Here is a 23,136-nt window from a genome sequence, read left to right as displayed (position 1 = left end):
AGGAGTGTGTGTATTTGTGTGAGTGAGTATGGGTTGTTGTTTTTTTTTTTTTTGGTGGTGGTGGTGGTGGGGGTTGGGGGCTGGCTGCTCTCCAGACTTCAGCAATCGCCTGGCATCTCTACCCACTGCTGGCTGGGTAGGCAACTCTCTCTGTCTCTGTCTCTTTCTCTGTCTCAGTCTCTGTCTTTCTCCCCTCTCTCCCCCTCCCTAGTTTCTCTCCCCCATCTCTCATTACCCCCCTCTCTGTCTCTCTTGCTCAGGCCCCGTCTGACTGTGACTCCCTCCTGCCTTCCTTTCCTCACCTCTCTCCCTGGGTTTATTGGGCTCAGGCTCAGAGGGCTCCTGCTGCCTGGGGGCGGGTTTGGGGGGGGAGGGCGGAGAAGGAGGAAGCTCTGGGGCCTCAGAGGGAGCAGAGAGATGGAGGCCAGGCATCTAGGGGCTGGGTGCTGGGCTGTGGGCAGAGGTGAGGGGGTGCCTGGGACAGTGCAGGCTGGGGGTGGGAAGATTTTCGACAGATGGATAGCTAGATGGACTGATGGACAGACAGAGGCTATAGGACAGACGGACAGCCAGCCGGCCTGCCAGGCGAAGTCCCCTTGGCTGTATTGTGCTGGCCAATGATCCCTTAATGATTTCATTCCTCCCTTCTCTGCTGCTGCCTCCTCTCACGCTGTGTTTTCTCTCCTTCATGTGTGTATGTCTCTCTCTCTCTCTCTCTCTCTCTCTCTCTCTCTCTCTCTCTCTCTTTCTCTCTCTGCCTCCCTCCTGCTTGGCCTCCTCCCCCCCCCCCCACTTCACCGCCCGCCCCCCCCTTCACCGCCTGCCTCTCCGGCCCCCCACCCCAACCACTACCTCCACCCCTTCCAGATCTTCCTCCTCCTCCTCCTCCCAGCTCGGCCCCTGGTCCTGGCGAGGCTGCCGCACGGTGCCCCTCGATGCTTTCCGAACCCGCTGCCTCTGTGACCGCCTGTCCACCTTCGCCATCTTAGCCCAGCTCAGCGCTGACGGGGTAAGTCCTGGGGAGACCCAGGGAAAGGGAGAGGAAGAGGGAGAAAGGGGGAGAGAGAGAGAAGGGAAGAAGAAGAAAGAGAGAGGGTGAGGAGAGGGAGGAGGAGAGAGGGAACGGGGAGGCAGGGAGGGAGAAAGATGCTGAAAGACACACAGGCATACCATACATATAGACTTGGGGAGAGAGAGAGAGAGAGAGAGAGAGAGAGAGAGAGAGAGAGAGAGTGTGTTGGGGTTGGGGGGATGGAAAAGAAGAGAGAGACAGAAAGACAAGATGGGAAAGCTTCCCCAATGACATTGAAAGCGATAGATAGAAGGCGTCAGGTGCCTGCTGCTGGCTCTGCTTCTGCCACTCTCCCTGCCTTGGAACCAGGGGACCAGGGGACCTGGATGAAACTGGAGGAGGGGACCAGGGGTTTGTTCAGAGACCCCGTGGGTGGCCGGTACCCAGGAAGGAGAGGCAAGCAGAGGCTGGGCTGGGAAGCTCCGGTCAGAAGTGACTTAACGGGATGTTCCAATAGCTGCACAGCTCTGGCCAGGAATGAGGAAGGAAGGGAGGGAGAGCAGGAGATGTCAGGCAGGGAAATTGGTGTCCGGGGCTGTCCAGTGCCTGGCTCTAGGGGCACCCCGTAGGAAGATTGGGTCCTAATGAACCTGGGACAGTTCCGTCACTCTCACCCCTTCCCTGGGCTTTTGCGGTCCTCCCGCTTCTCTCCCTGAATGTCTCCTTCCTTCCTCCAAAGAAATCTAGGGATTGAGTGGTCCAAGGGCTGGCAAGGGGAAGGGTATCTTAGCCATGAGACTTCTTCTGTGCTGGGATCTCCTGGTGGGGTTGGGAAAAGAGCAAGAGTTTTGGCTAGCTAGGTCTGTCGGAAAGTTGGTGTTCTTAGAATAGAGCAGAGGAAGCTGGGAGCTGAGTGTTCTGGGGAGACTAGATGAATGAGCTGCAGAGTCTGGGGCATGGGAGGGGGCACTGAGGGGAACCAGAGTCTGGCAGAGGGAATTTAGTCTTTGGAAAGTCTTGGAAGGGGTTTGGATGGGCTGAGGTAGATCTGGGCTCTGAGGGTTTGGGGGAGAGCTCTGAAATATTTGGGAACTAACTGGAGAATGAGTAAATCAGAATCTGGGAGAGAAAGGTGAGGCCCTGGGGGGGGACGACTATGAGGAGGAATGGACAAGCTTGGACATATGACTTGGGGAGCTCCTGGACATTGAGAATGAGGAGGAAGAGCAGAGAAGATGGGAGGGTGGGGATGGCCCAGAACCCAGGAGGGGTTACTGAGGGTTATGGGGTCTGGAAGTGAGTTCTGAGAGGGCTCTGAGGGCTTGAGAGGAAGCTGAATGGTCTGAGGATCAGGGAGGGAAAGCTAGGATGAGGGCTTTAGAGACCAAAGAGGGGAAGTTTAGGGATTTGAGGGACTTACTGGGGAAGCCGAAAAGTCTTGAGGACTAGAAGAAAATAAGAAAGACTGTAAGGGCCTAAGATAAAGGGCTGAGGAAGCCCAGAATCTGGGAAAAGGAGCTGAGGGGTCTAAAGGTCTGGGAGTGGGACCTGAAGAGGCTTAGAACTTGGCTTATGGGATGAAATAGCAGAGATGGAAGAGATCTTGGGCACTGGTGAGAGGGGCTGGGACTTCCCCTTTTCTCCACCTAACAGGGATGTCTGAGGCCCAGACCTTGGAGATAAGAGACTAAGAGGAGAGCAAACGGATGGTGGTGGTGGTTGGAGGAAGGGAGGGTTGTTCCTAGAACAGCATCCCTCCTCCCCCCTCTCCCCTAAGTCTCTGGCTGTCTGTAAGGTTGGGTCTCAGTGCACTCTTGGGGGCAGCCTTAGTGCCTCCAAGAGCCCAGTCAGTTGTCTTTGTTAACCACAAGTATAGTGCCTGGGCTCTGCTTTGGGGCTCCCAGGGAATTGGGGCTCTAGCCATGTCAATCAGGCCCATAGGAAAAAGGGAAGACCAGGCACTGGAGGAATGAAGTTGGCCAGGAGGAGAAGAAGGAGTAACAGACAAGGGCTGGAGGTACTTTGTTAGATTTTCTGGTATGGGAGTTGTTTATTATTATTATTGCCAGTGGTGATGGCGCCAATAAACAACACAATGCATTTGGCGGTGTCTTTGGGTTTCCATGGGAACTGCAGTGGCTCCAGGGTACCTAGGAGGGATAAGATAGAACCCACTAAGACAGAACAGGCCAACAACCCCACCCCATGCTGTCACTCTCTACCTTACAGACCTGTTGTAAAGGAGTCTCTGAGAAAACCTTAAAGTGCCCTAAAGATAGGTACTGTTCTTCATTTTGACATAGGTCTCCTTATCCTACTGAGAGGGTCCTCCGGGACAAGGTTGATCCCAGGCATCTATTCCCCAACAATTTCCTATGAAGTCCACCTTTTTTAAGGGAATCTAGGTCGGTTTTGGGATCCAGCACGACCAGGAATTATCAGTCTTGTGGCCTCATCTCTCAAAGTCTAAGCAGGCTAATAGGCAGAACCTGTGCATCCAAGATATTGTTAGGGAAGAAGAGAAATGAGTTCTAGTCTGAAAAGGGAGAGGCACAGCCTCTGTCCTCAGGAAGTCCCTGGTCTGCAGTAAAAATAGGGACCTGTATATGGAATTGGTACCCATCTATCTGGTATCAAAGCAATTAGAAGATTAAATCCAATTAACTCAAAAGGGGACTCCATCTTTCCTTCTGTAAAATGGGGGTGGGACTAGATGACTCTGTAAGGTTTTTCTCAGTGTGATAGTCTGTGGAATTCCTATTCTGAAGAAATCAGAAAATATCTATTAAGTATATTTAAAATACATTGTTGGGCAGGAGCATCTTGAGGTGAGTAGCTGAGGGCAATTCCCCTGGCAGATGACAGTTAAGTGGGTTTGGTCTAAGAAGACTCCCTGGAGGAGGTGGCTTGGAATCTCCAGTCCCCACAGGAAGGGAAGGCTCAAGATTCTACAGTGTCTATTGGTTCTTCCCTTTGGTTTTAGTCAAAGGCTCTGAGACAGATTAGGAATCATAGAACCAGAGCTAGAAGGGGATAAATCAACTAGCTTAAACTCCTCATTGTAGAAATGAGGAAACTGAGGCCCAGAGAGGGGGAAGGGAATTTTCCAAGAGAACCCAGCTAGTAAGTCACTGAGTAATCATGAAGTGCTTACTTTGTGCCAAACAATGTGCTGAGCTCTGAGAATACAAATGAAAACAAGCAAAAAACACTGCCTGCCTTCAGTGAGTGTACACTCTAATGGGGGAAGATAAGCATCCTAAGAGGTGAGGTGGGGTGGGAATGGTTAGGAGGTAGCCTTAAAGGGGTGTGGTGACCAAGTCTGAAGAGTCAGGATTAAAATTGGGAAAAGAGACAAGGAGTAAACATGATTGGCCCAGGTACTTCCTCAAAATGGAGGTCCCAGGTTTGGAACTCACCAGTGGGAAAAGGGGGCCTCAAGGGCAGGGGGATGTTCCAGGGCAAGAAAGCTGCAGGCCTTAGAGGAGGGCTTGATCATATTCCAAGGGCAAGGTCCTTTCCACTACAACACAATGCAAAATGACCCAAGCCACAAACTCCTAGACAAGAAAAGGGAGGCTTCATAGTCAATACAGAGCGGATTTCTCCGTGGTCTAGGCTGAACTAGAATATCATAAAATCATAGAGCTACAAGGGGCCTTTCAGTGTTTGGTAAACCTTCCAGTACTTTATAATAGTGCCATGTTATTATTAATATTATTATTGTTGTTAGCAGTGGTGGTGATGATAGCATTATGTCCAGACACCTCATGTTATAGATGGAAAACGGAGGCCCAGAGAGGGCTCACAAAGTCATCCACTAAGTCAGTGTCAGGGCCCAGACTCTGAACTTGAACCCAGGTCTTACGACTTCCAGGCCAGGACTTTTTCCCTTCTGCCAACATCTCCAGGGATTTAGGGTCAGATGGGAAGAAGGATAATGAAGGTGATAACATGCTGGAATAGTGAGTTTGTGGATGGCTTGCCAAGAAACAGATCTCTTCAACACAAGCTGGTATTTGAGGAAATTGCCTGTTGGCCTTGGGGAAAGCGTTGTGACTAGATGTGAGAATGTAAGACTTGCTATGCTTTTCAAGGTGCTTCTGCTCCATCCTCTTTAATCCTTCCAGCAGCTTTTGGAGGGAAGAAGAACTAGCGTTATTCTCCCCTGGGACTAGAACCAACAGGGACTAGAACCCAGGTGTCCTGACTCAGAGGCCATGGTTCTCCCCTAATTACTCTGCTAAGTGAGATAGTACAGGGACGTTGAGGAAAGGGCACTGTATTTTTTCTTAATTGTCCATTAACAAGCATTTATTTTCTCTTCTAACTCCCCTTCTACCTCTCCCACCCACTGAAAACAGAAGAAAAAAAAGGAAAAAAAATCCTTCTATAAATATGTATGGTCAAGCATGTCCCAAAATATATGTCTAATTCTGTATCTTAAGTCTGCCACCTCTCTGTTGGTTGTCCATGCTTGGGTTCAGAAGTTCCCAGTTTTAATCCTGGACCAGATGTTTACTGCCTTTGTGATTCAGTTTCCTCATGTGTAAAATAAGGGACTAGATGACCCCTCCAGATACTTCCAGCTGCAAATCCACTGAGTCTTACTTTCATTGCCACAGGCTCTTCCTCCTCTTACCGCTCTCACCCCCCAGGGAGCCTGCAGCCCAGATCATAGGACCTGAAGCTGGAAAGGGAGGTTTTTCTATCTTGTTATGCGGGGGAGTCCTTTTGTATATGGATTGGATTAGATGGCTGGTGAGATTCCTTCCAAATCTGAAATTTTGTGGCGTTATAGATCACCTCGCCTGCTTCCTTCTTTTTAACAGATTGGGAAACTGAGATTGCAGGGGTAACCTGACAGTCACACTATTAGTAAATACAGCTGGGATGGGAAGCCAGGCCTTCTGTCTCCAGATTCAGATCATTTCCCCTGACCCCACATGGCCTCCCCGAACCCTTTAGCTGAGGATGCCAGATTCACACACACACACAAGTTATAGAAAGTGAACAGGATGAGTTGGGACTGAATTATCAGGTCAAACTCTAAGCAATGTAGGGTTTTGGAGAAGGGAGAAATCTCCACAACTGGAGTATTCTGGAAAAGCTTCCTGGGGGAGGAGGACTGAAGATACTCAGGAACAAGGACCCTGAATGAGTCTCTAGGAACCTGCCTTGACGCTCAGGAGGGTTGGGCAGCCTATGAGATGACTTCCCAAACCATCCGAGAAAACATCCCAGGGACCCTTCTCAGGACAACGCTGCTAAGTTATCTCCCTCTGCCCCGGTGCCCTGCCCGAGGCAGGCCTGGGATTCTGTGCCATCCCCACCCCCAGCCCCCTAAACTGACTTGGTTTCTTTTCTAGAGCATTGGAAGGTCTTTTTTTGGACACAGTTCCCATTAAATATAATCCAACAAAAATGTATTAAAGACTTCCTGGGTGCAGAGCCCTGGGCTCAGCACTGGGAAAGTTATAAGGTTTAGATAAAACTCAATGCGTACCCTCTTTGAAGCTTCAGGTCTATCAGGGCTATAGGACACAAACACAGATAACTTTAATTCACTGTGTTACCTGATAAATGCATTAGAGACCTGCAAACAAACTGCTACATGAAAGGTGGGTTTTTTTGGGGGGGAATAAGGGGGTGGAAAAAAGATCAGAGAAAGTTTCCTAGAGATGGTGTTTGAAATGGATTTTAAAGGAGAGGTAAGCAGCTGGGTGCATCCGGAACTAGAGCATGGGACCTGGAGTCAGGAAGACCTAACTTTGAAATCTGTCTCAGACTCTCCACAAACTATGTGACCATGAGCGAGTCACTTAAGTCTGGTAGCCTCATCTGTAAGGTAAAATGGGTTTTATAACAGCACATACCTCACAGGGTTATTGCTCTTTGCAGACGTTAAAGGTGTATATACACACACACATACATGTATGCACACATACACACACACTTACAAAGACTTAGCGAAGTTTTAAGCTTTCATAGCTTATATATACATAAGGGGTTTTCAGAAAGTCATATACATATACACCTACATGTATATATCATATATTTAAATAATCATATCATATATATGTGGGTGTATATCTATCTCTCTCTATTTCTCTATCTATCCATCTATCTATTTATCTGTTAGCTATTAGCATTCAGTGGGAGAGAAGGCATAAGAAACAAGAAGAGATAGTTTGAGAGGCTAAAACTGGGCAGACTCCTATACTATCAGAAGCCAGTGACTGACTTTGGCTTGAGGACAGGGAGGAGGGGAAATACCCAAGTGTCCCACTTCCTGTAAGTTCCTTGTTGTTTATTTATTGTTTATTACTTGTTTGTCTTAGTATAAGTTTTTATCCTCATTGCTAGTATGCTATCAGGAAGGGAAGGAATGACAAGGGAATGAGGAGGGATGGGATTTGGCATGGGACAGCTATGTGGCACAGTGGATAGAGTGCCAGACCTGGAGTCAGGAAGAACTGAGTTCAAATCCAGCCTCAGACACTTACTAGCTGTGTGACCCTGAGTAAGTCACTTAACCCTGTTTACCTCAGTTTCTTTCTCTGTAAAAATGAGCCAGAGAATGAAAAAGCAAATTCCTCCAGTATCTTTACCAAGAAAATACCAAATGGGTCAGGAAGAGTCAGACACGATTGAAAATGACTTAACAGGGACAACAACATAAAGATTCTGGAGGGAAGGGATTTGACATGGGCTGATTCAGAGAGTAGAAAAATAGTGTCCCCATCATGGCAGGGATGACCACTTGTTAGAGATGCTCTAGTATAAGACTCCTTAACCTGAGATCTGTAAAAAAAAAAAATTAAGTTTTTTGGTAATGACATTTCAATGTAGTTGCTTCCTTTTGTCATTCCATCGATTTCATGTCATGCATTTAAGCCCGTGCTTCTGAGGCTCCATAAAAGGGTTTCATGACACAGACACAAACAAGGTTAAAGACCCCTGACCTAATCCTGTGCCCTCACTGGACACACAAGGAAATGGGCCCAGGGCAGAGGGGAGGTGGCTTGCCCAGGATCACATAGCTGTTAAGTGGCAGAATTAGGGTTGGAACCCAGGTCCTCTCAGTCTGGTCAGTGCTCTTCTCTCTCTGGGGAAACAGGATTGGAGCAGATCCTCCAAGTCAGGCTTTTGCCTGAGCAGGCCAGGGGTTGCTAGAGATGCAAAGGCTAAAATAAGAAAGCAGAGAAAAGGTAGGGCCAGCCAGAGCCTGCAGGTGGCCCGGCCCAATTCTCTGGGCCCAGCAGGGGCTGACAAGAAAAGAGGCCGCCACAGATGAAGGCAGGCCAAACTCTGTCTGGACTCCCGCTTATCCTGGTGGCCTGGCCTCCTTTCCTAATTGGATGTGGCTTCCACAGGTGATTTTAGAGAGGCAGTCACCGCTCAGGAGTGGTGGACGGTCAGGAGCCTAAGACTTGGAGCCAGTGGACCCAGGTTCAAATCCCATCTCTGTCACAGACAGCTGATTCAGCCTTGGACAGATCACTAAATCTTTTTAGACCTGTGTCCTCATTTGGGGGGAACAAAAGAAGAGTGGTCTAGGTTAGGGATTCTTAACTTTCTTTGTGTCATGGACCCTTTGGCAGGCCAAACACCTTTTCAGGACCATTTTTTTCTAAATTAAAAAAAAAATAATTAGTGAAGTCAGTGCTAAATTTCAGTTAGAGGTCAGAGAAATATGTATATGTATGTACACACTATATGTATATACATATATGCATGTGCATACATATATGTATATAATAATGTCCATATACACTCACGTATATGTATGTGGATGTGTCTACACACAATACATGTATGTACACACATAAATAACATGCCTGCCTCTCCCACAGTTATGAAAAAGTGTTGTATTAAATGACAATCTAAGGTAACAACAGCTCCTGTGTCTTAAAGGATTACGAAGTGGTTTGTTTGAGTGAAGCAGGTAGGAAACTATTAGCCAAAAATCAGGTGGGGATTATGACTGACTCGGCCGCCGTGGGAAGGAGCCTAGGTCACAGGCTACATCAGCACGTAATTATGGACAGACCTGAGTCCTCAGCCCCGCCCTTGTTTGTGACCATGGACAAATTTTCGTGCTTCTCTGGGCTTGTTTCCCCATCTCAGGGCCGGGGTAGCCCTTCCTCATCCCTGAGCTGTGTTGTTTTATGTGTAAGAGGTGAGGGCAGGAGGGGAGAGGAGACAAACCAGCCCAGCTTAAGGCCTACCCAAAGTGACCTCTCTTTGTGCTATCAGGGTCCAGTGCAAAGAATGCCAGCCCTGCTATCGAGGCCCTTACATTTACTAGCTGGGGGTCATGGCCAAGTCAGTTTTCGAGCCTCAGTTTCCTCATCTGTAAAAAAGGGAGTAAGAACTCCCAGAAGTAGTGTTCCTTGAAGGCATCAAAATGGTTATTGGAAAGACCCGTTAACTGGGGAGTCTGCTAACCTGGGTTCTAACCTCAGTTTTGCTTCTTGCTGCCTGTGACTTTCATTAAGTCATTTAGCTATAAAGTCATTTATTATTTTTATTTATATCTTTTGTTTTTGCATTGCCTAGATTTCTCTCTGTCTGCCTTCCCCTCCCTCCTCCTCCCAGAGAACCAACCTTATAACAAAGAATTTTTCATTGTCATTTAACTTCTTTGGGAAAATAGCTGTGTTAAGGATGGGAAGTATTCTAGAAATGGGTTTTACTAGTTTCTCCTGGATCTCCTTCCCTGACCCTGAAGCTTCCTATCATAGCAGATAGAATACGGGGCCTCTAGAAGACCTGAGTTCATTTACTACTTATTTGACCATGGGCAAATCATGTCCCATCCATGTGCCTGAAGCAACTCTCTAGGATTTATTTCCTAAGTCAGAGCAGACAGTCTGTGATCTGTGTTGCCAGAGGCAGTTCCCTATGCTGACAAAATCACTGATCTTTTGTGGAAAAAAAAAATCTGTCTTTTAAATATTTTATCGATGCTCCTTTTTAAAAAGATTGTTCTCACTTCCCAGTGGCCCCACCTCACTCCCAGAGAAACCTCCCTAGTAACAAAGAAGTACACATTTAAACAAAATAATTCAGTGATGGTTGTTCTGTCTTACAATGCACACCTTCTTCTGCCTGGATTGCACACCACCTCTCTGTGGAGCAGCAGCCTCCTGAGTCTCACACCCTGCTCTCCTCCTCCTGGCCAGGGCTACTCCAGGGATTTCTGTTTCTGAGTTACCAGGCTTGTGGACCTCAGGGCCTGAAAGGATTATTTAGGATGTATACTCTTTCACTGACTGTGTGACCCTAGGCAAGTCATTTAACCATTCAGAAGACATTCATATTTACTGACTCTGTGTTGAATTGCCCACTGAGAAGGGTCTGAATCTCAGGACATGAGCAGAGGGTTTGCAGCCAATGAAGCTGGCCCGGCCACTCTGTACTAAGCTTCTTGCTATTCACAGCGCCTTCATACATGGCACCTTCCTATCCATCACCTTACTTGGTCTTCCCAGCAGCCCAGTAGTCAGAGCAGGGATTATTATCTCTGTTAGGCAGGGAAGGAAACTTGAGGCTGAGATAAAAAAACACATGGTCAATATCATACAGACAGAAGCTGAGCCTGGAAGAGAACCCAAGTCTCATGGTTTTTAGGCTAGAGTTATTTAGAAAACAGTGAGGGCTGTTGTTAGTGACATCAAGGAATCCCAGCTGTTATTCATACATGACATCCCATCCCTGTGCCTTGGCATAGGCTTTTGGAGTGGCACTCCCTCTTCACTTCCGAGTCTTAGAATCCTTAACTCTCTTCGAAGCAGAGTTTGGGTGCTGCCTTTTCCACAAGGCCTCCTCTGATCCCCTCAGTAATTAATGGACTCTACCTCTTGAAATTACTTTATAACCACTTTTTGTTTTCTTTTTTGCATTCATGTTTATCGATTGTAAGATCCTTGAGGGCAGGTACCAATTCTTTATTTTCTTTTTGTATTTAATTCTGTTGTAATTAATACTTATTGGAACAAATTGGAGAATAATCACCGAAGGGGCTGGACTAGCCCTTCTAAATAAGGCCCTTTCCAGCTCTGATGTTGGAGGCTCATTTCCTTCCCCATTTAGGGGCCAGCACTTGATAGGATACTCAGGAAGTACTCAGGAAACACTTGTAGGATAAGGCTCAAAAGGAATGTGGGGAAACATTGGGAAGCATCCAGGCAGGACCAAGGAGGAGATGGGGGCAAGGGAGGCCAGCTGCCCTGTCCTAATGAGGGCAGGAAGAGGCAGATGGTCACAGCAGATCAGGGTCGGGGAGGGCGGGGGAGAAGCAGGCTGGAGGTGCATGGAGAATGAGCCCTCCCTCAAGTAGTGCATGTCCATTTGCAGGTGACAGAACAACGGGCCAGGCCCTAGGGTCCCCAGCCAGCCGGCCGGCATTAGATGAGAAGCTAGCTAGCCAAGAGAATGCATTTCCTCTTCAGGGTCATCTCCTTGGTCATTCCCTCCTTCCCCCCGCCTCTAGTCAGGATGCCATCTGACCTTGTACGCTACCAGAGTAATTCCTTCTCCCTCTGAGAACAGTTTGCACCTTTGCAATGGCAACAGTAGCCTTGGACATCATCCTTTCCCACTGTGGACCTTGGTTTCCTCTTCTGTAAAACTAAGAGTTGTGATAAATTGGTTCCTTAAAGTCCTTCCTAGGTCTGACAACCCGAGATTCTCAGTTATATTGACTTACTGTTAAGAAGGAAACACCTATTCGGAGTTGGGGGCTCTGTGTTTTTCTCCTGCGGGGAGCAGGGTTGCACTGATTTTATCCACCTACCCTTAGCCAGGCTTTCTGGTGACCCACAGCATGTGTTTGAGACAGATAGTATGGTTTGGACCCAGTCTGTGACCTGGGTCAGGGCTCTCAGACTATGACCGCATGACCCTAGGATAGTCACTCAACCAGTGTGCAACACAGCTCTTTAAAATGACATTCAGAGAAAGTGTTCATTTGCATTTACAGGTCACCGATCTGATGCCCCCTGCCCTAAAATGCTAATCATTGCTATTGAACTAAACACCAGCCATGTTTATGCCGTGTTTGAAGGTTTCCAAAGCGTTTTATTCACGTTATCTCATTTGATCTTAACAACAGCCTCATGAGGTAGGCGCTGTCATTATTCTTATTTTACAGGTGAAGAAACTGAGGCAGACTTACCCAAGATCCTGTAGCTAGTAGCTGCTGGAGGCAAGATTTGGGACCGTGTTCTTTTCTGACTTAAAATCTAGGGCTCGTTCCAGTAAAGCAGGCATTAAGATGTAGTCTTCAACAAATAATAACAATTCGCATTTCTCTAGAATTTTAAAGTTGTCAAGCCATTTTCCTCATATCAGCACGGGAAAGTTAGATAATATAAGTGGTTTTTTTTTTTAATCCTTGTTTTTCAGAAGAGAAAAATCTCAGTTCCAAAAATTGAAACGACTCATTGTGTGACTTAGGGCCAATTCCTTTTTTGCCTTGTACTTCACTTTCTCCATCTGTAAAATGAAGATCTCTAAGGTCTTCTCCGACTTTATGAGAATATGATCACAAAATTCCCTGCACCCCCATCCAGAATAATCACAGGCTATCAGAGCTGAAGAGACCTTAGAAAACATCTAATCCAAAGTCCTCATGTGACATAGAAAGGAGGAACCTAGGATCCAGAGGGAAAGGGGCTTGGCCTAATGTGACATTGGCAAATCAGTGCCACGTGTGAGACTGGAACCCGGGTTTCCTGAACCGATTCTCACAATAGCCCCAAGAGGTCAGTAGTGTAGCAATTACCCATGTGCCCAGTGAACGGATGAGGAAAGTAAGGCACCAAGTAGGGAAGTGACCAGCCCAAAATCTCACCTAGACAGGTCAAAGGATCATAGACGTAGAGCTGGAAAGGACCTTAGAATCCAGCCAGTCCATCTCTCTAACTTTACAGATGAGGAAACTGATGGCTAAGGATTTTAGGTGACTTAGCCAAGGTCACAAAGATAGGCAACATTGGAGACAAGATTCGAACCCAGACCCATTGGTCTTTCCAATTCATCATTCTGCCTCCAAAGTCTCCTGACTCCTAACTGAGGAATTATAGGAAATTAGCATTAGAATTCTAAGGGATCTCAGAGGCTATCAAGGCCAACCCTCCAGGTGAGGAAACTAAAGCCAAAGGAGTTCAAATGACTTACCAGAGGTCATAGAGAAACTAAGTATGAAAGGAGGGATTTGGAGCCAGGTCCTCTCACTCCAGAACCTGTGTTCTTTCTATTTCCCCCCACTGTTAAGAAATAAGAGTACGAGTACATAAAAGGTACTCAAATGTTTGTTAACCGATGAAGATAATTAGAGATGGTGTGAGCAGATGCTGAATTATGTGACTTGGATAGACCTATAGGAATTCCCAGGACGGGGATCTCGGCAAGGGCCCGGCGTTTCAGGGATGGATGACGTCCTGAAGGAGATGGAACGCGAGTTGGACTATGAAGGATGAGGAAGTTGGACAACATGGTGGGGGAAGGAGAGAGTCAAGGAAATGGGAATGATTCTAGTTTACGGAAGGGATGGTGAGGAGAAGAGCTGGGTGGAACAGAGGGAGGGCGAGTCATAAGGCTCCGGATTGGGTTAGGCATTATTTTAGGCTTTGAATGCCAGGCTGAAGTATTTGGACTTGGTAAGCACCGAATGCCTTGAGCAGGCATGAGTTCTGAGGGATGTGAGAAGCCCTGTCTCTTTGCTCCATGGCTGAGGTCTCTCTTCAAGGGTGACTTTAGGATTCAGGCCTTACCCAGAGAGTGGACCTCAGTGCCCTGGAGGCAGGAGTGGGGTGGTGTGGGGTGCAGTGAGGTAAAGAGAAGGCACTCTAAGGTGCTTCAGTGTTTCTGGATGTTTTTCTTCCTTGTGTTAGCTGGTAAAGTAGGTTAGAGTAGCTGGAAGCCAGCATAACATTGGAGACAGATGTGACCCCAGACTGAAAGGAAGGGAAGGAAAGGGGATGGAAGATGGAGACAGAGGCAGATATCCAGAGAGATAGGGCCAGAGGCATAGAAAAGGATACAGAGAGGGATTGAGACAGAGGGAATGGCAGAGAAAGTGATAACAAGAGGGGGAGACAGAAGACAGACAGGGAGAACTAGAGACAGGGAGAGGAGAAAGACAAAAGGACAAAGAAACAAGGTGGGAGAGAGCAAGAGAGAGACAGAGAGATACAGAGAGAGATACAAAGAGATACAGATACAGAGAGAGATACAAAGAGACAGAGAAAGAGAGAAATACAAAGAGAGAATGACAGAGAAAGTGATAGCAAGAAAGGGGGAAAAAGACAGGGAGAACTAGAGACAGAGATTGGAGAAAGACAAAGGGACAAAGAAACAAGGCAGGAGAGAGAGAGAGAGAGACAGAGAGATACAAAGAGATACAGAGAGAGATACAAAGAGAGAGAATGACAGAGAAAGTGATAGCAAGAAAGGGGGGGAAAGACAGGGAGAACTAGAGACAGAGATTGGAGAAAGACAAAGGGACATAGAAATAAGGGGGAAGATAGAGACAGAGACAGAGAAAGACAGACACAGAGAGAATGACAGAGAGAGCTCTAGATAGGGATAGAATGAAAGGGAACATAATAGAGATTGGAAAGGAAGGAAGGAGAAAGAGGAAGGTAGAATTGTCAGTATAGTTCCTTCTGTGCTGCTATGTGAGATCCTTAAATAATTGTCCATTGTCCCTCTCTAAACTGCCAAATCCTGTTCCACCCCTACACTATTCAAATGCCCTGAGATGTAGTTGAGAACAGCAGGTGGGGATCTTAGCTCAAAGCCCTGTGAATGTGAGTAAGGGATTAATTACTAGGATGAACAGACAGAGGGGGAAAGAATCCTAGAATGTGAGAACTGGAAATCACCTTAGAACACAGGATAGAATACAGAGCTCTGAGGCACCTTAGAGGCAATCTGCTCCAAACCTCTCCCTTCCCCCACCCTCATTTGACAAGTTGGGGAACTGAGGCCCAGAGCGGTAAAGTAACTTGCCCATGATTGCAGTGAATTATTTTCAGAACCAGGTTGACAAGGTCGATCCTGGGTGGGGAATTGTTGTGTCTTTATAGAATCTCTTATTTTACAGGCAGGAAAGTGAAGGTCCAGAGAGGTTAATTTCTAACGTTCTCTGTACCCTAGATTTCTTTGTACATCATTTAAAATTTATTTTTGATCCAGACTTGTGATTTCACTTATCTAGAGCAGGGGCTGGCATGGAAGGGAGATGTCTGGGCTGTCTACTAGACCTAGTGACTGCTCTCCAATCAGGAGAGCAAGACCCCAGGGTGGGAGCTGGAGAACCTAATAAGAGAACTTTAGTAAACCTCACAGTACTAGAGCGATGCAAGCTTTTCTCCTGCCTTGGCTTGAAGTCTTCTAATCACAGGGAGCTTATTGTCTTCCAAGGAAGTGAATTCCGTTGTGGGACAGCTACGATTATTAGAGAGTTCTTTCTAGTGGGCGACCTTTATGCTTTTTCTTCATTCTGCAATGAATGAAGCCTCCCTTATGTGCCCAGACTTGGGTTGTGCTTGACTTGGGGGGAGGAGAGAGAGAGAGGGAGGATACCCCGTTGGGGAGAGATGAACCATCTTCTCTACTCCTCCCTCACCAAAAGAGAGAGAGAGACAGAGACAGAGAGACAGAGAGAGACAGAGATAGAGAGATAGACAGACAGACAGAGAGACAGGGAGACAGACAGAGAGAGACAGACAGACAGATATAGATAGATAGATAGAGACAGACAGAGACAGAGGCAGAGACAGGGAGACGGGGGGGGGGGGAGGGAGAGAGAGAGAGAGAGAGAGAGAGAGAGAGAGAGAGAGAGAGAGAGAGAGAGAACACACCAAATGTCAAGTGCTTGGCTGTGGGACTAGTTAGTGAGTGCTTTAGGAGGACAGAAAGGTCAGCATTGGCTAGTCAAAATCAGGGAGGGTAGGCACGGAGCCAGGAGGAGTCAGACCTGAGTCTTTCCTTAAAGAATGGGTAGGAAAGGAAGGGAGTACCTTTCAGAAAGCAGGAGGAGAAAAAGAATGAAAGAAAGGAGGGGGCCAGTGAGAACACATTTCATTCACAGACTCAGGTTAAATCTCACTCACCCATCCTCCTGACACCAGCCCCCCTTCAAGAAACTAGTAATGTCATGGGGTCATGGACAGAACCTTAGATTGGGAGTTAAGAAATAAGGGTTCTTGTCCTGACTGTGCCTCTGACTTGGAGCCCCAACCTTCTGTCCCCTTCCATTCATGGCCTCATGGCATAAAAACAGTTAGAAGGTGCCTTACGGTTCCATGGGTTCCACTGCATTGCAGCCTCTTTATTTATAGAAGAGGGAACTTAGTCCCAGAGAGGGAAAGGGGCTTCCCAATTTAGCAAGTGAGTCTCAAAGACGGGACTAGGGTTGATGTCTAATCTACCCCTTCCCATTCCATGAGTCCATCCCATTTGATTCTATTCCATTTTCCCATTCTTTCCTATGCCAGGGGCTGACACTGACATGTTCCCTTCCCCCACTGGGTATGTGTGTGTGTCTCTCTCTCCCTCTTGCAGAACATGGAAAAGGTGATTGTCCCCTCAGTCACACTCATCGTGGGCTGCGGCGTGTCCTCCCTGACCCTGCTACTTCTCATCATCATCTACGTTTCTGTGTGGAGGTAGGCAGGCTACTGACGTGTTCTCAGTATGCCCCATGGGACATGGGAGGGGGCCTGTGGGGGGTGGGAGGCGGCCGGCTGTAAGAGATTTCCCCAGACCTGATGTGGCCCAAGTCACTGTCCTGACAGCTTGTCTTATCAAACGTTTCAGTGCTGTTTAGACAGGGCAAGTCCAGGTTTCATTTCTGACTCTGCTAAATGTTTGACCCTGGACCTGTTGCCATATCTGTAAAATGGGGAGCACAAGCTCATTTCCCATCCCTTCCTTCCTTTTTCCTTTCCTTCCTTCCTTCCTTCCTTCCTTCCTTCCTTCCTTCCTTCCTCCCTCCTTCCTTCCTCCTTTCCTCTTTTCCTTCCTTCCTCCCTACCTCCTTCCCTCTTTCCTTCCTTCCTCCCTTCCTTCCTCCCTCCCTCCCTTCCTTCCTTCTTTCCTTCTTTCCTTCCTTGCCTTTCTCTCTCCCTCCCTTCATTCCTTGCTAATTCCCTTCCTTTTTCCATCCCACGATGTTGTGAAAGTTAAATGACCTGGGGCTTTGAAAAGTGTGGCTTTGAAGCAGTGTGGAGTAGTGGATAGGGCACTGGAGTCAGAAAAACCTGGGTTCGTATCCTGGCTCAGATGCTTCATTAACTCTCTGTGCTTCAGTTTCTTTTAGTTACAAAATGAGGGGATTGGACTGTATATACTCTAAGGTCCCTTCCAGCTGTAAATCAGTGGTCTTAGATCAGTCCATGGGCTAATGTTGGGGGAGTGACCACTATACACCCACCCTGATGCTTGGTCTAGGATACTTATCACAATGTTCAAAAGACAGGGACAGTAAAGACATGGGAGTCAGGAGACCTCAGTTTGGCTCCCATCTCTGCAGTAGCCTACATGAATAGGGAAAGGAAAAAAAAAACCAACAAAACACTTCTTGTACCTCAGTCTTCCCCTCTGTAACCAAGGGAGAATAATACTTTCCCTGACCTGATTACCTCCCATAGGGTTTTGTGAAGATTTAGTGGAATTATTAAGAGCAGTCATGCTTTAAAAAGTTAAAGCCCTATTCAGATTTAGACTAGAGCACATTAGAGCTAGGATGACCTTAGAACTAGAACACAATGTAAAATCCAGAGGGGGCCTTAAAGATCAATGGATGCAACCTTCAAATTTGACAGACAGTAAAACTGAGGCCCAGAGAGGGGAAGAGACTTACTCAGGGTCACCCAGCCAGTCAGTGACCATGGTGGAATATTATGATAAATTATTTCTATAGGTGGGGAAATTACCTCCCAAAGTCCTGAGAACCGACTACTGGCTATTTTCCCAGAGGCATGAACCAACATGATCTAATCTCTTTTCTCACCCCCACCCCCACCCCTCCGCCCCTCCCTCACACTCAGCTGCCAATCATCCTGAATTCCGGTCGAAAAGGAAAATGCAATCCGTTCCCTACACTGGGGTCACATTGACCTGTTCTGCCTCCAGGGCTGCCCGACCCTGAGAGCCTGTCAGGAACTGTCAGGTTCAATTATCAGTGACATCATACTGGCTAATGACCTTATCGGGCTGGCTGGGGCCCACTCCAGAAGCAGCTGGGTATGTCTTTAGAAAGCACTCTGGGCAAGCAGTTAGAAAACTTCTAGCTCTGGCTTGCTTTGTGACCTTGGACTAGTCACTGCCTAGTCCTGAGGTTTCCTATACAATGACGGCATCAGAGGAAGTGATCTCCAAGGTCCTGTGCAATTCAGACGCTTGATGTTTTACTGTTCTCTGTTCTAAATTTCCTTCGAGCTCTAGTAGGCAGCTAGATAGAGGGCTAGGCCTGGAGTCATCCTCCTGAGTTTAAATCTGGCCTCGGATACTTAATAGCTCTTTGACCCAGGGCAAGTCACTTAACTCTGTTTGCCTCATCTATGAAATGAGCTAGAGAAGGAAATGGCAAACTACTTCACATTTCTGCCAAGAAAACCCCAAATGGGGTCGCAAAGAGCCAGACATCATTGAAATGACCGAACAACAAACTCTGTGTTCTATGTTCTAAGGTCCTTTCCAGTACTAACATTCTATGTTCTTAAACATGCTCTGTGCTAAGGCCTCTTCATCCTGTAACATTCCCTATTTCAAGGTCCCCTTTAGTTCTAACATTCTGTGTTTTATAGTTTAAATACTCTAAGGCCTCTCTTATCTCGAATAGTCTATGATCTGTTCTGGACCCAAAGGACCCAGTTGGGCTGGTTTTTGTTTGTTGGTGGGGAGGGGGTTGGCAAAGATTTTCATCAACTTCACACATCTGTGGGATTAGATAAACTGAAGCAACCAATTATTTTTGTGCCTTGTGGATGGTGACTGCACCAGCATGCACTTAAACCCTTACTATGCACACTCTTGTATATACCCTTAGATGTACACCCCCTGTCAGTGACACATCCCCAATTGTACTCACAAATATGCTTGCATATACAGATTCACACATCTGTCTATATGCGCACATCACACACACACATTCACTCAGATACACACACTCGCATATACAGCCTCACACAAGACCATATGTGGGGGCATATTGGATATACAAATATTAATCAAAAGGGCTAGCCGTATGCATATGGTCAGAAAGTGCAGACAGAGTTGTGGGACAACAGGCAGAGAGCCCGAAAGGACCCTAGTGGTGTTCTAACTCCATCCCTCTATTTTAATACATGAGGAAAGGGAAAACCTAAGAGTTAGGAAGTAGTAGAGCTAGGATTTGAACCCAGGGCCCATAACTCCAAATTTATTACTCCCTCTTTTGATTTGATATTGGTCCATGTTGGGTTCTATGTCCTCCATGAAGGAGCTCCCTGAAGCCACAAGGGATAATGTCTCCTGTGGTGTGTAAGTGACACAGAACCCTCTCATTCTCCAGAAAAGGGTAAGGGTTTCTGTTTATTTGTGTTTTGTTTTTTGTCCAGATGTTTTTTCCACAATGTAGACACAGTCTAATAAGCATCTGACTCCTTATGTTCCTTCCCTGATAGTGTCATTGTGGGGCTAGGGTCATGGTCATTGTCACTGGCTCCCTATGGTTTATATCTCAGGCCATGACAAGACACAGGACCATGCTGATCATAGATTTAGGCCTGAGGGGAAAATGAGGGGGTGATAAAATTCAGCCCCTTCATTTAACGGGTGATAAAACTGAGGACTAGCGTGGTTGAGTGAATTGTTCAAGGTCACACGGGTCATAAGAGAAAGAGACAGGATTTACCCCTAGTCCTTTGATTCCAAATCCAGCACTCTTTCTACTGGATGGTACTCTTTCCCAAAGCCTGATAAAGTCTCTGGAATAGGGAGTATGATGATGATGATGGTGGGATGGTGGTTATTTCTGATGTTGATGGTGCAGGTGTTGGAGATAATGATGGTGATGATGGTCACGGTGATTCTGTTTATTGTGTTGGTGCTGGTGATTATGGAGATTGTGGTAATGGTAACATTAACATTGATTTTATGAGATGGTTAGCTAGCTGGCCAGCTAGATGGAGAGAGACAGAGAGAGAGAGACAGAGACAGAGAGAGACAGTGAGAGACAGAGAGAGACAGAGAGACAGAGGGAGAGAGAGAGAGAGAGAGAGAGACGGACAGAGAGAGACAGAGACAGAGACAGGGAGAGGGAGAGAGAGAGAGATGGACAGAGAGAGAGAGAGAGATGGACAGAGAGAGAGAGACAGACAGAGAGACAGACAGAGAGAGAGAGATAGAGAGAGACAGACAGACAAAACAGAGAAAAATGCTAGTGGAGATGGTTATTATATAGATGGGAATGATTCGGATTATATTTCCCTGTGCCATCTTCTGATGGCAATCATGGAGTTAGAGTTAGATGATTATGATAATGGTAATATTGATTTTATAAGATGGTTGCCTAGTTAGCCAGCTAGGTGGGAAAAGAGACAGAAACAGAGATACACACACACACACACACACACACACACAGGGACAGAGACAGAGGAATGCTAGTGATAATAGTTACTTTATAGATGGGGATGATTGTGGTCGTTTTCATCTGCCATTATCTGATGATGATTATGGAGATGAAGGTGGTTGTGATTTGATTTTATAAGATGGTTAGCCAGCTAGATGGGAAGAGAGACACAGAGAGACACAGATAGAAACATACTGAGACAGAGAAAGATTAATGTTAGTGATAATGGTTATTATATAGATGGGGATGATGGTGGTGGTGTTTTCACCTGCCGTCATCTGGTGGCGATTATGGAGATGATGGTGATTTTATTTTTATTAATTTTATATGCTTTTATATATTATGTTATGTTATGTTATGCTGTGTTATGCTATGTTATATTATGTTAATTTTGCACATTTTATTAATTTTATATACAGTACATTACTGATAATAATTCTATGTCATGTATGTCATGACGCTTATGAAGATGAGTGTGGTGATGCTGCTGCTGATGGTGATGGCAGGTGGTATTAGTGGCAATGGTGATGTTGAAGTCAATTACGTAGATGATGATATGGTGGTGCTCATTGTGGCGATGCTGAAGAGGGTGATTGATGATCATGTATGTAGTGAGGGTGGTGAAGAGGTTGATGCAATAGTGATGTTGAAGTTGATTATATATAGGCGGTGGGTGTATGGGTATCCAAGGAGCACTAGCACTTCTGGTGTGAGGAACTGTCAAGCCCTTTTCAGGGCTGCTCATCCATCTTTGCTGCCTCCCGGCACTCAACTCTCGCCCATGGCTCCAAGAAGCTGTAGCATGCACAGTGGCTACACCCCAGTGAAATCATCTTGGCACATGGATTAAACTAGTTTGAGGGTACCAACAGGCCTCAAATCCATCAGTGAGTTAGAGGATGTCTACCTCAAGCATGACTTTCCCTGGTAGAATGAGTAGATGAGAACAATTTCTTCCAACAGCTATGAGAGTGGAACTTTTGGAGCTTGGTCGGACATCTTAGAGCTCATCCACTGCATCCTAGGCCATTGCCAGTTGTCCTAACTTTTGTCTTGCCACTGGACTTTGATGACTGGAAAAGAGAGTGAGGTTGACAGCCGTGTGCAACTCTGCCTCACTTAAATCCAATTCTCCCATGAGTCAGGATATCACTCTGCCATGTCATTGGTTCTCTTCAAAAACTAAAGACAAACAACACAGAGATAGTGATGACCATTATGTAAATGTGAGGGATGGGATGGGAGCTAGACCTGGCTGATGAAACTTTCTCTACCAATCCATGCCAGCATGTTCTCTGCCATTTATAGTTTTAGAGGATTACCTAGACGAGAGGTATCAAACACAGCCAGTGCACGCTGAAGCAGATTAAAACATAATTTTAGCAAAATAAATAAGAATATAGTAGAATACAGATGTTTATGTGTTGTTTTCTAAGTCAGGGATTCTTATGCATGTCTTAGTGGCTCCCTGTCTCTATTTGAGTTTGACTCCACTGGTCTAGAGCATTAAATTACTTGCCCAGGGTCCACAGCTAGTATGTGTCTAAGGCAGGACTTGAACCCAGATTATCTTGGCTTTGAGGCCAGCTGTCTACCCGATGCAATTGTCTCTCTTATGAAGATGTGATTGTCAATGATTAAGATGGAGGCAGTGAGGGCGATGATGATGGAGAAGATGATTCTAAATGACCAGACCACTGCCCCAACTTAGGGTCCCTAGACAAAATGCCAGGGCCTATTGAAGGTACGTTCCAAGACATTGGAAGCAGTCCAGTGCCCTTCTGTTTCTTCTCTTCTCCAGGTACATCCGCTCTGAAAGGTCTGTAATCCTAATCAACTTTTGCCTCTCTATCATCTCTTCCAACGCCCTCATCCTCATTGGGCAGACCCAGACTCGAAACAAGGTAAGAATGCTCCTCAGATCCCATTCCACCCTTACAGATCATGAAAAGCAGCAGATTCTCAGTTCAACCCTAGCACAGATAGCTCCTAACACTATCAGTAACCAAAACCCATCGAGGTGATGTATACAAAAGGCTTTGTAGCTGAAAATTGTTATGTTCATGAATGTTATCATTGTTAGATTCACAGAATTCTCAGTCATGATATATCTAAGAGACCCTTGAACCAAAGGATCCTCGACTTGGGCAGGGGGGTGAGGGAGGACAAACTTGGATGGGAAGAAAAATAACATCTTTATTTTCAGTAACCTCCAACTGAAACCAAACATTTCCTCCAACTAGAGGCAGCTAGGTGGTTCCATGGATGCAGTGCTACACCTGGAGTCAGAAAGACAGACCTGAGTTCAAATGCTGCCTCAGAAACTTACTAGCTGTGTGACCCTGGGCAAGTCACTTTTGTTTACCTCAGTTTCCTCAATCGTAAAGTGGGGATTCATAATATCACACCTACCTCCCAGAGTTATTGTGAGAATAAAATGAGCTAATATTTATAAAACATTTTGCAAATTTTAAAACATTATATAGATGTTACT

At 46.3% G+C, this 23,136-nt stretch overlaps 1 protein-coding gene across 1 annotated transcript in view; it reads left to right on the top strand.

The window, feature by feature from the left end:
- Positions 1 to 23,136, top strand: part of ADGRB1 (adhesion G protein-coupled receptor B1) — a 220,641-nt gene that overhangs the window by 123,258 nt on the left and 74,247 nt on the right. The window contains exons 17-19 of the mRNA XM_036741341.1: positions 868 to 1,009; positions 16,592 to 16,695; positions 22,444 to 22,546. Coding sequence (XP_036597236.1) covers positions 868 to 1,009; positions 16,592 to 16,695; positions 22,444 to 22,546 — 349 coding nt within the window. The remainder of the gene's footprint in view (positions 1 to 867; positions 1,010 to 16,591; positions 16,696 to 22,443; positions 22,547 to 23,136) is intronic.

This window comes from Trichosurus vulpecula, chromosome 1 (assembly GCF_011100635.1).
Source record: "Trichosurus vulpecula isolate mTriVul1 chromosome 1, mTriVul1.pri, whole genome shotgun sequence".
In the NCBI taxonomy this organism is placed as follows: Eukaryota; Metazoa; Chordata; class Mammalia; order Diprotodontia; family Phalangeridae; genus Trichosurus; species Trichosurus vulpecula.
Note: the sequence above shows the minus strand (reverse complement) of the source record. Positions and strands in the feature narration are given on the sequence as shown.